This window comes from Rhinichthys klamathensis, unplaced genomic scaffold, assembly GCF_029890125.1.
Source record: "Rhinichthys klamathensis goyatoka isolate OS25496 unplaced genomic scaffold, OSU_Roscu_1.1 h1tg000111l_1, whole genome shotgun sequence".
Classification (NCBI taxonomy): domain Eukaryota; kingdom Metazoa; phylum Chordata; class Actinopteri; order Cypriniformes; family Leuciscidae; genus Rhinichthys; species Rhinichthys klamathensis.
In genome coordinates, this window is record NW_026606649.1 from 1,776,552 (window position 1) to 1,791,603 (window position 15,052).

General features: G+C 41.3%; 1 protein-coding gene across 1 annotated transcript in view; it reads left to right on the forward strand.

Moving 5' to 3' along the window:
- Positions 1-1,131: 1,131 nt before the first annotated feature.
- The window catches only part of LOC130087732 (probable ribonuclease ZC3H12C), a 45,600-nt gene continuing 31,679 nt past the window's right edge, over positions 1,132-15,052 (forward strand). Inside the window, exons 1-2 of the mRNA XM_056254216.1 lie at positions 1,132-1,834; positions 1,868-1,946. Of these exons, the coding sequence (XP_056110191.1) occupies positions 1,246-1,834; positions 1,868-1,946 (668 nt within the window). The 5' untranslated portion in view covers positions 1,132-1,245. The remainder of the gene's footprint in view (positions 1,835-1,867; positions 1,947-15,052) is intronic.

The following is a 15,052-nucleotide window of genomic DNA, read 5'->3' on the forward strand; positions in this document are numbered from 1 at the left end:
TTGTCTCTCTCATTCCTTTCACTGCTGATTTCATGACCTTTAGTAGAGCTCTTAACCCCATGTGCTTCAAGCACAAGGGCGGCTGGCCAATAGAGTGCGCTAGGCGCTAGTCCGAAATGGGGGATTATTTTAGCGCAGTACGTATGCGTCTTACTGAAAATGATGTCTGACCAAATGTTGTTCTACGTTCTGCAGCTATACAGTTTCCACTTATTGTGCCTCTAGTTCTTATTCCGCTTTTTTGTTTCTCTACTAGTTGACAGAATATTTCTGGTGCAAGGTTGTTCACACACTTAAAAGTTAGTTTTAAAAATGAAAAACTGACAAAACTGTCAAAACTCAATATATTATGCTTCCTTAGAATGATGCAGGGATGCCATCTTACAGATTTCTGGTCCATTACTTTTAGTGCCTGTTTATATAATGACATAATGGGTGTAATTGTTGTTTGGTTGGCCTGACCCCACACAGTTATGCAATACGATAATGGCTACGTGCGAGGCTTCTCTTGTAGCTGGTAAACTAGAAAGGCCTGGCTAGCTGAATGCGGTCATGCTTATGCCTTATTTTGCTTTCTGTGATTACTTGTTAAAACAACGGGGACAGATCCAGCATTGACAGCCTCTAGATAGAGTGAGGGATATGAAGCAACTGTCTGAGAAAGTAACAAAACAGTTTGAGTTTAATTTCAAATGTAAATGGAAAGCTTTTAATATTGGCATTAAATAATTACTGACTTTTTCACAGAAAACTGTTATCCTGCAGTTTGTGTTAAATTGCGTTTGGGTGGTTATTAATAATAATAATAATAATAATAATAATAATATATTTTTATTTATATAGCACCTTTCCAACACCCAAGGTCGCTTTACAAAGATTGGTCAACGATACAAACAAAGAGGTATTCAAACAAATAACATATCCATAACAAGGTATAATTTACAGACACGCTAAAAGACCTGGCTCCCATGGTTACCATCAGACTATTGAAACTGAATATGGCACAGCCCCACCTAAGATATTTTTCTCTAGCCGCCACTGTTAAAGCATGCTTTAGAAGTTCAGCACCTTACACATTTCTCTGTTCCCTGAATTACTATGCAGTCCCTTAAAGTATCCCTCTCTCCTTCTCTAGGTTCACACGAGAAACACGACCTGAGGGCTGAATAGCGTATAGAGGCTGATCAGTTGGCAGGGCTCAGCAAGACTCACAGTCAGAACGTGCTGGATGTCTGTGGCTGATTCATGGGCCTGAAAGACCATCTGGATGATGGAACAGGCCACATCCTCGAACTGGGGCTGGATCTAGACTACCTCCATGTGAACGCCACAGACCAGCAGACTGGAGCTGACACTGGAGCTATTATTATTAGTGGATCATCAGACACAGGAGACATGGTGGCCCCCTGCATCAGGAGCTGTGGTTCTTCACCACAAGTTGACTCGGAGAAAAGTTCAGGGCCAAAAACTGAGCCTGTGCAGAGCCTTAGTCATCCTCCTATTGATACGCTTAGCCATGCAGTCCACCCATTACTCTGTTGGTCTTCATGTCTAGATTTGGATTCACCAGTCTCAAATATGGTATCCCAAGAGCGAGGTCCTGTGAATACATTCAGGGAATATCAGACAAAGATGGAGTTTGCCCTTAAGCTCGGCTATGCAGAAGACTTGGTTCGGCTGGTTCTGAACAAGCTGGGGTCAGATGCACTGATCAATGATATTCTTGGGGAGCTGGTGAAACTAGGCAGTAAGCCGGAGAATGAGGGTGGGACACAGTCTCCCTCCCAGTCCACTTCCACGTCATCATCATCCTCTGGCTCATCTTCTTCCTGCAGTTTCTCTGACTCACTTGACTCTCGCTGGTCAGAGTCCCCTTCTCAGATACCCGTGGATGATAAGGATAACCTCCGCCCCATTGTTATTGATGGCAGCAATGTGGCCATGAGGTAAGAATCTACACATTGAAGAATCCATTTATACAACCAGACCTGAAGTAGTAGGGGTTTTGCTTGTGGTAATTGTAATGTAATTGTAATTGTATTGATCACAAATGTAGCAGCAAAGGGGCAATTAAGGATCCAAGCACAACAGAGGCTAAATGAGGAGCTAAGAAAGCATGGCAATGAGCCATCAGACCAACTGTAAAAATTAGTAATTTAAAGACATTAGTTGAGGATTTTAGTCAAAATGGTTGAAAACAATCACAATCAAGTAATTGCATTTCATTTTTGACAACCAGATACTGCACCAAATCCAGCTTGGCATCATGCCATCGACTTCGTTGATAGAGTTTAGTCAATCAACACAAAATCCATAACCTTTTTCTAGCATGGTCTGAAGATGATCTGGGTTTAAATTTTGTTAAAACCAGTCTAGGGGGCTTTTTGAGTACTTTTTGAGTATCTTACTGCATGGGCATTGTGACAATTACGCATACCGACTTTATAGCATTTTACAACAAAAACTCTAAATGTCGATAACCAAAATGGCAGACAAAGGAAAATGTTGTATTGTTTGACTTAATTGGGTATTGTTTGACTTTGGTATGCCGCTCTGTTTAGTATTAGCATAAATAGGGCTGCACGATTAATCAAAATAAAACTGAAAATGCAAAGGCTACGAATTGTTTTTATTTTTAATACATACATTTTAAATAATTTAAAATAAATATATGCACAGCGTGTTAGTGAAGAGTAATCATTAGTAAATGCAGCTCCATCTCAGAAAGCACTGCTAGTTTAAGTCACTTATAACATGCATTTGACAAAGCAACATGTGTCAAACATCTTCCCAAACTTGTAATGTGAAGCATTTATAAACCTGTTATCCAACAAAAGACAACATTTAATAACATAATTTTACTCCCATCTTACTTCATAACGTCAGTCAAGTGTTTATAAATAACTTCCTTTTGAGATCTGATGTGTCTTCTTATCATAGAATAAGGCAGACAATATATTATTTTATAGCATTCTATACAGTGAGAAAGGCTATGTTGATTAGTATTGCATTATAAATATACTTTATTATTATTGAATATTAAATATTAAATACTATTAAATGTTAAATAATATCAAATTATTATTATTAAAATACCAGAGAAGGTGTGAAGAACTCAGGTAAACCAGTCGAACTCAGTCGTGTGTTTACTGTCTTCCTGTTCTATCTTCTTTTTATTCAGCTTGATGCATTTGTCCATATTTCCTGGGATTTCCTGGAACATTACAAGTTATAACCAGTTATATTGCATCTTTGGGACATATTTGGACTTTCTGTGCGAGGACACCCTCCGGCTTCCAGTATGAATAAAAAAGACGTGTTTAGCTCTCAGTAATGCTCACTCCATCCTATTTTGGGTGAAAATAGACAAAATAATACTTCTCTCTAAAGAAATTTGAAGTAAACATGATAATACAATTTTTTTTTTGAGGGGACAGCCAGTTAGTGGTGGTGGAATTATGTACAGCATTATATCATACAGGTATAAATACCTTTTTAATTGATTATTCAATTATTTAATTAAGGTTTATACATGCTAGTTTCCATGACAGAGTTCAAGACAAATCTTTTCATTACTACTGGAGCTGCTTGTTTGCTAAGTTATAAATGATTATTAATCAGCACAAACTATGCAAATACGGCAGCTCTTCCGGTGCACTCAGTGTCCGAATTTGCTCAGTTGTTTTCATTCACTCCTTCAAGTGGACTATATTAATGGAATAATTTATGGAATAGGGAATAAAAAAATAAAAAAATCCAAACTTTTGCAAGAGCTGAGCAGTGCCTGATATGCCATGAGAGAAGTGTTGGTTCTGGTCATGCTAGCTAGCCATTTTTGGCAATTACATAGTCACAATCAACCCGTGGTTAGCCATTGACAAATATCCCTTGACAAAACCCTACGACCTGCTAGTGTCATTCACCAGCAGAAAATATTTTTTTCCCAAACTAGACTTAACTAGACTTAATAATTGCCTCTCCCAAAGGATTGTATAAAATAAATTGGTTGCCCTATGGTATGTCTAGTTCACCAGCAATTTATCAACTAGGGCTGTACAGTAGAGCCAATATTTGTATCTTTATCTGTATCTATAACAATCCCAAAATCATTTGTATTTGTGGCAGGGTTTAAACTGGAATTACATGAGAAGCCAGATTTAATTAATTCTGTAATTCTGTTCCCTTCATAGTTTTCATTCAACAAATATGCTTTGTATAACTCATAAAATAATGATTTTCATTATAATTATAATAATTTATTTAAATATCTCATAAATAAAAACAAATGTTAAATAAAAGGAAAATGTTTTTTTTCTTTTTTCCCCCAGAGAAACTTTGTGCACATAAGGATAGTTATATCAGTCATATATGAGTTATATCTGGACAATCACCAACAAACTCAAGATAAGAGGACTCTCAAGTCAAGTCAATTCAAGTCACATTTATATATATTGCGCTTTTTACAATACAGATTGTTTCAAAGCAGCTTTACAGAGATAACAGGAAAATAATGCAACAAAGTTTGTTTCCAGAAGAAAAGCGTCACAGTCCAGCTTAAGTAAGTTCAGTGATGTTATTTTTGTTGTAAAAAAAGTTATTAATTTAGTTAATTTATATATATAGCCACTCTGGAGACGTTTTCAGGTCTCCTCTGGCCAACGAACAAACAGTGTATGATTATGATTCAGGCAGCATTATAGGTCAAAAGTTAGATTGAATTGGAACAATCAGAATAGTATCCAGGCAGTTCCATCTTGTTAAAGATCAGAGTAACATGGGTATGGAGACGAGTTTGTTGAGGATCAGTGCAGATGGCTATCGTGTCGATGATCGTGTACTATGCCGACAGGGCATAGTATAGATGACACAATCTCTGCTGACACTTCAGGGATGCGTTGTGGTCGTGTCTAGGCACAGGTCCACCATCTGATCTGGATACGGGCCGTATCCGGCTGATTACAGTAAACCCCGGAATAAGCAGAAAGACTAACATTAGCGTAGATGCCATTCTTCTTATGATGAGTACATGAGGTGTTATAAGAAGTGTCCCCGGTTCTGGCTGATCTAATCTATGCAGCCTAATAATCATTTAACCGATTTGAATAATAGAAATGTATAATGTTCTATGTGAATGCCAGGTAAAAGAGATGTGACCCAACAGAAAGTCGGCTATTTAGGGTTGTTTGGAAACGCATGCTAAGGAATTTGAAACACTTCTCCTAGGGAATTCACCCGATCATCAGCAAACTCGGTAAACATCAGCAAAATCCTCAATGTCTTGACTTCAGTCAAGACATTGAGGATGAAAAATTGCCAGGGGATTTTTGATATCTCAAACGGTTTGGCCGTGGCGAGATATGAAAAATTGCCAGGGGATTTTTGATATCTCGAACGGTTTGGCCGTGGCAAGGAAACGAATTTATGGCGATTAATGGAAACAGGAAGTGTGTTATAACTTCTTCATGCATTAATTGATCTTGATGAAACTTCAGCAGTTTGTTCGTTGTAAGAGGCCGATCACATGGATGTGACTATGAGTCAAAGTTATAGGGCCACCAACTGGCAGCAGGAAGTGTGTCACTTTCAAAATGCTTTTAAATCACCCTCTTATTTTTACCCGATTTGCTTCAAACTTTATGTGTATAATGTAAACACACGCCAGATGTAGACCTGTGAAAGGATTATTGATATCTTAAATACTGTTGCCATGGCAACGCATCAAACTTTAATATTCTTTTTGGATGCTTTTGAGGCTCTTAACATTCTTCAAAATGCATGAAACTCGACAGACACATTACATTTATTAGCTAGTAGACATGTGCCAAGTTTCAGAAACGGGCATGGTGAGGGGCTCAGTAGCGCCACCTTTAGTCAAAAATGGGGTATTAGTTGTACCTACAGTAAAAAAAATCGGTATGTATATTGTTCTCCTCGAGCCGGACAATTTTCTTATTTACAGTCATTTGCTCCGACCAACAGGAAGACCTCGAGGAGAACAATATACATACCGATTTTTGTTACTGTAGGTAAAACTAATACCCCATTTTTGACTAAAGGTGGCGCTACTGAGCCCTTCACCACGCCCGTTCCTGAAACTTTGCACATGTCTACTAGCTAATAAATGAGATGTGTCTGTCGAGTTTCATGCAATTTCAAGCATACTAAGAGTCTCAAAAGTATCAAAAAAGAATATTAAAGTTTGATGCGTTGCCATGGCAACAGTATCTAAGATATCAATAATCCTTTCACAGGTCTTCATCTGGCGTGTGTTTACATTATACAGATGAAGTTTGAAGCAAATCGGGTAAAAATAAGAGGGTGATTGCAAAGCATTTTGAAGGTGACACACTTCCTGCTGCCAGTTGGTGGCGCTATAACTTTGACTTACAATAGTCACATCCATGTGATCGGCCTCTTACAACGAACACACTGCTGAAGTTTCATCAAGATCAGTTAATGTATGCAGAAGTTATAGCACATTTCCTGTCTCACTTTTCATCTTGTCTTCACGCTGACCGAGTTACGTTGCATTTGGTTCAATTCTCTAGGAGAAGTACTTTAAATTCCATTGCATGCATTTTCCAAACAACCCTTAATAGACGACTTCCTGTTGGGCTGGGGTAAAAAGTAAGAGTACGAAAGTTGTTCGTCCCGATGAGATCTATATGTGTACCGAGTTTCATATTATTACATGCAAGCGTGTTTGATTTATGGACCCCGTTCAAGGGAATGAATGAATGGCTAAACCTGATAAATGTCCACATGTCTTTGCAGATTCCAATTCCATAAGCATATCTCCTAGCTCCCTGAGTCTTTGCCCATCTCTGTTAGAAATGTTTTCTCAACAGCACATTCTCAATTACTTCTGGGCTCCCGTAGCACTCTTCCAATCGCTGCCAAAGCATACGGACACCTGCTATCGGATAGTGCGCATGAACCGATCTGATCCGTTTTGCTTGCATGGATGACTCTGGGCCAAGCCATTTTGTGAGAAGGTCGAGCTCTGGCTGTTAATCCAAGGTCTTTTGTGACATCTTGAAAAGAGGATTTCCAGGCCCAGTAGTTCTCAGGGTGATCATCGAACTTCACAAGACCAGAACTCACCATCTCTTTTCTTACCATGTAGTTAGCTAAATCAGATGTGTATGGCAGGTTAACCATGGGAGCTCTAAAGCTGGAAATAGGAGAAGCTTGAAAAGCAGAGCTTTGTCCATGATCTTCGCCTCTCTGATTATCCATTGTCTCCTGTTTTATTTTTAATTCCTCCATTCCATACGATGGATGTACATGTGGAGATGTTGCTGTAGCTTCACACTGAAGAGGTTCAGCGCTCATCATGGATGACTGTAGAATCGGAGTATCAGGAAACCGCTGCTGATATTGTTCCATTGTATGCTTCTGAACATACTCTTTAGTACGCTGAGTGCAAACTAAGTTTGTCTCATGGTCCAATTCGTCTATTTTTCCCTCTATGTCAGCTGCTGCCTCATAAATCGCTGCTTCAGCAGACGCTGCAGTTGCTTCTTTTTGAGATTGTAGCAAGAATAGATCTGCTTCTACTTCTGCTTTTTTCATCATCATAGCTGCTTCTTTTTCTGCATAAGATGCTTTAGCTCGAGCTGCTTCGGCTTTAGCTCGAGCCCGAGTCGCTGCCACACTTGCTGATGACCGGCTTGATCTTTGAGATGACTTGCGGCTAGAAGATTGTGATTTAATCTCAAAGGCTTGAAATGTATCTTTCTCAACACCATGTGACTCCATACCTTACTTGCTTCTGAAGAGTTGAGCAATGCAATGTAACAATGGCTATGTGATTCCGCTGTCTTCACCCGCTGTGTCAATGTCTTTTTACTATTCTGTTCTGACCAATTGCGTAGCTTGAGCAGGTATTCAGGTATTTTGTTGCTGACCCGTGAAAATTTCTCCTGTTTAAGACGACTCTGCATAGATAACAAAAAACTGGGATCATTTCTTATTCTTGCTTGGTCGCAAATGAACAGCACAAAAAAGCCAAATGGTGGAAAAGAGACCTGATAATCCTCTTTATACTTAGCTCCATCTTTCCTGCAGATTAAAGGGAAGCTTCTCAATGATGGGATTGACTCCCCTTGCAGTGTCAAGAATGGCTAAACCTGATAAATGTCCACATGTCTTTGCAGATTCCAATTCCATAAGCATATCTCCTAGCTCCCTGAGTCTTTGCCCATCTCTGTTAGAAATGTTTGGAAACTCCTCCAGTTTTCTCAACAGCACATTCTCAATTACTTCTGGGCTCCCGTAGCACTCTTCCAATCGCTGCCAAAGCATACGGACACCTGCTATCGGATAGTGCGCATGAACCGATCTGATCCGTTTTGCTTGCATGGATGACTCTGGGCCAAGCCATTTTCTGGCTTGGCTTGTACGCTATCAAGCTTGTACGCTATCAAGCTTAACAGATAGCGTACAACTTGAAAAAAGAACTCCAGAAAGCAGTCTTCATAACTTTAGTGACTTTACTGGTGATTCGCTTCTCAATAATATTTCTGTAAAACTACAAACAAGAAGAAAAAATATGTATGAGCATCCATGTTCACATTCACATATCCAGCTTAACATTACGGTTTGATTTTGTACATAGTTCCTTTTACATAATTTTAAGTAATATACACAAATAAATTATATTCAAATGAGATTATGTACAAACAGAAGATAAATTAGCATGTCAACTCAGTACGCTACAACATAGCACGTTACCAATAACATGAATTAAGAGTGCGTATAACAGAAATATAGCAATCTAATTATCCTTAAACACTTTAAATCACTATTTAGTGTAGAATTTGCACTTACAGACATATATTTCCAAGGTTTAAACGATGAAATCAATAGCCAATAGAAACTGCGTGCACATTGTTCTTGACTGCGTTCACTGAGGGAAACGAAACAAAACACAGCTAGACATAAGTAACAGCACACTCCCCGCTTGGTATAATAAATTATTATACCACTATTTATCCTTCTGTGACTTCCCCGGCAGGAGTAGGACTACCTCTGAGACAGGCCTTAAGTAAACCTTTGCAGATCCTTCTTTAATTATCTTTACCTCCACCTTCCTCACTTTATCATCACTACTGGGTATGGTTTTCACGATGAGTCCAATCGGCCACTCATTACGTTTCACATTTGAGTCCTTAAGCAAGACAACATCACCTTCCTCAAGATCTCGCCTTTTCTCAGTCCATTTCCTCCGTACTTGTAATGTTGCAAGATAGTCTCTCCTCCATGCCTTCCAGAAAGCGTCTGCCAGACACTGAACCTGTAGAGCTCTTGTAGAGCTCTTGTTGTTCTTGTAGAGCTCCTTCATGTCAAAGTCCCCAAGAGGTGCAGGTATAGTGCTAGCCTTTTGGGTGAGAAGCATTGCAGGGGATAGAACTTCCAATGTATCAGGATCAGAAGAAATAGGAAGCAAAGGTCTAGCATTCATTATTGCCATGACCTCTGACATGAGAGTAGTCAAAACCTCATGGGTAAGACGGGAAAGACTTGTTTTTAGCAGCAATGCATCCAGAATGCGTCGTGCTATGTTGATCATTCTTTCCCAAGCTCCTCCCATGTGGGAAGAGTGGGGCGCATTAAACGTCCATACGCAACCATGCTCCTGTAAGTAACCTTTTAGTTCTGGATCATCGGTATTGATGTTCAGTTCTCGACAGGCTCCGATGAAATTAGTCCCTCTGTCAGATCTGAAGTGTTTGACTGGTCCGCGAACTGCCAAGAACCGCCTGAGGGCGTTAATGAAACTTGAGGTTGACATGGACTCGATGACTTCCAGGTGGACAGCCCTAGTACTTAAGCAAGAGAAAATGACGACCCATCTTTTACTTTCAGCACTGCCCCCTCTAGTGCGGCGTGATATTATATTCCATGGCCCAAAAACATCCAGGCCCACATGAGTGAATGGAGTTTCACTCTCCACTTTCACTCTGTCCGAAGGTAAATCTGACATTTTCTGCTCTTCAAATTTTCCTCTTAACTTCCTACAGATAACGCACTGATGAATCACATGGTTGATCAGTTTTGTTCCTTTAACAATCCAGAGCCCTGCTGATCGTAGTGCACCGGCAGTTAGATGACGTCCTTGATGTGCCACTCGATCATGGTAGTGTCTGACCAACAACGTGGCTACGTGTTGACTCGCTGGAATAATTAGTGGGTGCTTTTCCTGTTCAGACATTTCTGCTGATTGTAAGCGACCTCCCACTCGAATAAGTCCTTCGCTGTCTACAAAGGGAGATGGTTCTTCAGAGCACTTTGCTGGGAGATTTCCTCACCTTTCTCCAAGCTTTTGAGTTCATCTTTATAGTGCTCTTGCTGCACACATTTAATGATGAAGGTTTTTGCTTGTGTGCGCTCAGTCTGGAGACTTTTTTTGCACCAATGCCAACCTTTACAATCCCCTGCATTTCCCTCTCGAGAAAATGATTTTGAAACATGGACAAGCATAGCTATGCTTCTTACAAGGGATCTCCACTCAGAGAAGCGCTCGAATCTGTGTGATCCTAGAGACAGTTCTGTCATCTTAGTGGCCAAGGTTAGCACCTGAGGGCGAATCTCCTGATCCTCCTCTGGCTCTACAAGCTCAAACGATTCATTTTCAGGTGTCTCCCCAAGAATAGACTGATGTAGAAATTCTGGACCAGAGAACCAGTTACTGTGAGGTAGGACGGCTGCTGGAATGAATCTGGTACCAAGGTCTGCTGGGTTCAGGCCTGAATCAACGTGATGCCACTGTTCTGGCTTTGTAAAACATCTGATTTGCGCCACTCTGTTAGCAACATAGACATAGAACCATCGAGATGTGTTATAAATGTATCCTAAAACAATTCTGCTGTCAGTGTAGAATTCTACTGCAGTCAAATCCAAATCCAGCTCTTCTTTAATTAGTCCTGCCAGCTCAACAGCAAGAACTGCCGCACACAGCTCTAGGCGTGGCACTATGTGAGCGGGGTATGGTGCCAACTTTGATTTGGCCATTACAAACCCAATGTGACATTGACCATCTATAGTTACAACCCTGAGGAAGCAACGGCTGCTATGGCCAAAGTGGAAGCATCAGCAAAAATGATCACCTCTCTCTTGGAAGTGTAGGACATAGAGACTGGTACATAGGGTCTGTGAATCTGAACTTCTTTAAGATCGGTTAAAGAATCTGTCCATGCTTTCCACTTAACCTCTTTATCGGCTGGGAGCGGTGTGTCCCAGTCAAGCTGCTCTGATGATAGCTCTCTTACCAAGGCCTTACCCTGCATGGTAACAGGGGCAACAAGTCCCAAAGGATCGTAGAGACTGTTAACTGTTGAAAGTATGCCCCGACGTGTGAATGGTTTCACCTCTGTAGATACCTGAAAAGTGAAACAGTCAGTCTCTAAGTTCCAACTCAACCCTAAGCTTCTTTGGAGAGGTAGCGGATCGACACTCAAATCCAGATCCTTCAGGTCTTTTGCTCTTTCGGATGGAGGGAATGCTTCCATGACTTGATGACTGTTTGATGAAATCTTATGAAGCTTGATGTTTGACTCAGCCAACATATTTTTGGTGTTTCTCAGGAGACTGATGGCTTCAGCTGCACTGGATACCGAAATCAGGCCGTCGTCCACATAAAAGTTTTGATGAACAAATTGTTTGGCTTCTCTACCATGCTCCTCTTCTCCAAACTCAGCTGCTCGTCTCATTCCAAAGATTGCCACAGCTGGAGATGGGCTGTTCCCAAAAACATGAACCGTCATTCCGTACTCTGTAATTTCTTTGGACAGATCGTTATCCCTGAACCACAAGAACCTCAAAAAGTTTTGGTGATCTTCTCTGACCTTGAAGCAGTAGAACATTTGTTCTACGCCAGCTGTTACTGCAATCTGCTCCTTACGAAAGCGCATCAGGACCCCGAGTAGCTTGTTGTTTAGATCTGGTCCACTAAGAAGTGTGCTATTCAAAGAGATGCCTTCACATGGTGCACTAGAATCGAAGACGACCCTAATCTTCCCAGGTTTCATAGGGTGGTATACACCGAATATTGGTAAATACCAGCATTCTTCATCAGGCTGCAGTGGGGGAGCTAGTTCAGCATGTTTGTTGATGAACATGTTTTGTATAAACTCCACAAAGTGTTTAGCCATCTCAGGTTTCCTTTGTAAGGTGCGTTGCAGGGCATTAAGACGCTTCATAGCTTGGTCCCGGTTGTTCGGCAGTGGGCTGTGAGGTAAACGGAATGGCAAGGGAGCTACCCAGTGGTTCGATTCATCCATGTACATTTCTCTGTTCATAACATGAAGGAAGATCTCATCTTCAACAGACAGAGAAAAGCCGCGTTTCCACCGCAATTACCAGGAACTATTTGTCCCAGGAACTTTTTTCATAGGAACTTTTTTTGCCCCAGAACGGTTGCTCACTGCGTTTACACCGTGGACTAAAGTACCGGGAAGATTAGTCTGGTGACGTTGAACTGCATGCGACTGCTCCTCCCTGTCTGCGCGTACTTGTTTTGAGTTTTAAGTATTGAGGAGATTCAAGCTGTGCTGTTTTTGTGTGCGATCTATTGGTTTACTAACGAGGTAATTAACAAAACGGCAGAAAAGAGACGAACACTAATACCAAAGCGTATTCATTTCAGAAAGCTCGTAATGCTAGATAGACAACGTTTGTTATCAGCTATAGCGGACATGACCGTGAGATGGATGGGACGTGAGCATGTTCAGCGCACAAGTCCCACCCCGAAAGTTCCTGAACTCTGAAAAAGTACTACCTCGCCAGCAGGGACTTTCTGGGGGGGAAATTTTTACCCGGAACTTCATTTAGACCCTGGTTCCTGCGGTGTAAACACACGGAGTACAACTCCAAAGTTCCTAGTTCCTGGGGAAAGTTCCTGCGGTGGAAACGCGGCTAAAGTTTATTATCATCAGGAGTCCTCTGAAAGACTTTGTCACCCAGGTGATCTGTAAGACAGCCTGAGACTGGACAGCTAGGTAGAGTGGACTGGTAAAGATTATTCAGAGTGCCAAACTGTTCTTTGACCTGAATTCCTTTAGAGCAGGGTGAGAAAAAAGAGGTACGTCCATTTTGCAGTATGTTTGTCCTGAAAACATTTGCAGTCTCGGACTTATGTACTCCTCCCATACACACTTCTCCCACAATGACCCAGCCTAAATCAAGACGCTGAGCATATGGCGTGTTACCAGGTCCATTATACTGTTCTCGAAACTTAGCACACTTAGGATCTCCCTTTCTAAAAGGAGAAGAATGGGAGCTCTTGCATCATAAGGTGGTATTTTGTCAACCATTGACTTGAGATGAGGGAAGTATTGTGCTATTCCTGGTGTCGGAATTTCGTCTCGATCTTCAGGCAACATATTGCATTCTAAGAGAGTGGGAAGTGGCACCTGCGTTTTCCCATCAAGTGAACAAACAATGAAATTGTCTGCCTTCCTTCCCATCGTCTTTGATGAACCAGCACATGTACGAAGAGTATAAGGGAAAGAGTCTCCTTTGATCCCAAACATCTCAAAAAAGTCAGACCTTGCTAGAGACCGGTTACTCTGGTCGTCCAGAACTACATACATCCTCTTAGCCTTTTTAGGACAGTTAGATGGATAAACGTCAACCAAACAGATTTTCGAGCATGATCTAGGTCTGGGAGCTTTGCCGCAGATTTCTGTGCACTTAGAAGTAACATCAGATGATGTATCTCCTTCAGACTCCCCGCCTTGCTCTCGTTCTGTCACTGGAGCTTCCTCGGCCCATGGAGCAGGCCCTGGGTGCAATGCAGAAACATGGCGATCACTGTTACACTCTCTACATTTAACAGCTGCCCCACATTCTTTGGCTATGTGTTTGGCGGAACCGCAACATCTGAAGCAGATAGACTGTTCTTTGAGGTAAGTTTTCCTTTAATCCAGGGTCTTTCCTCTAAAACCACGGCACTTTGACAACGGATGCGGCTTATTGTGAATTGGACATTGCTTACTAGGGTCCAAAATCTTTTGTTCTGGAGGTTGGTTGGTTCTGGTTCTTGAAACTGTGTCTAGCACTTCAGTTTTCCTTACTGACACAGGTATTTTGTTGCTGACCCGTGAAAATTTCTCCTGTTTAAGACGACTCTGCATAGATAACAAAAAACTGGCATCATTTCTTATTCTTGCTTGGTCGCAAATGAACAGCACAAAAAAGCCAAATGGTGGAAAAGAGACCTGATAATCCTCTTTATACTTAGCTCCATCTTTCCTGCAGATTAAAGGGAAGCTTCTCAATGATGGGATTGACTCCCCTTGCAGTGACAAGAATGGCTAAACCTGATAAATGTCCACATGTCTTTGCAGATTCCAATTCCATAAGCATATCTCCTAGCTCCCTGAGTCTTTGCCCATCTCTGTTAGAAATGTTTTCTCAACAGCACATTCTCAATTACTTCTGGGCTCCCGTAGCACTCTTCCAATCGCTGCCAAAGCATACGGACACCTGCTATCGGATAGTGCGCATGAACCGATCTGATCCGTTTTGCTTGCATGGATGACTCTGGGCCAAGCCATTTTGTGAGAAGGTCGAGCTCTGGCTGTTAATCCAAGGTCTTTTGTGACATCTTGAAAAGAGGATTTCCAGGCCCAGTAGTTCTCAGGGTGATCATCGAACTTCACAAGACCAGAACTCACCATCTCTTTTCTTACCATGTAGTTAGCTAAATCAGATGTGTATGGCAGGTTAACCATGGGAGCTCTAAAGCTGGAAATAGGAGAAGCTTGAAAAGCAGAGCTTTGTCCATGATCTTCGCCTCTCTGATTATCCATTGTCTCCTGTTTTATTTTTAATTCCTCCATTCCATACGATGGATGTACATGTGGAGATGTTGCTGTAGCTTCACACTGAAGAGGTTCAGCGCTCATCATGGATGACTGTAGAATCGGAGTATCAGGAAACCGCTGCTGATATTGTTCCATTGTATGCTTCTGAACATACTCTTTAGTACGCTGAGTGCAAACTAAGTTTGTCTCATGGTCCAATTCGTCTATTTTTCCCTCTATGT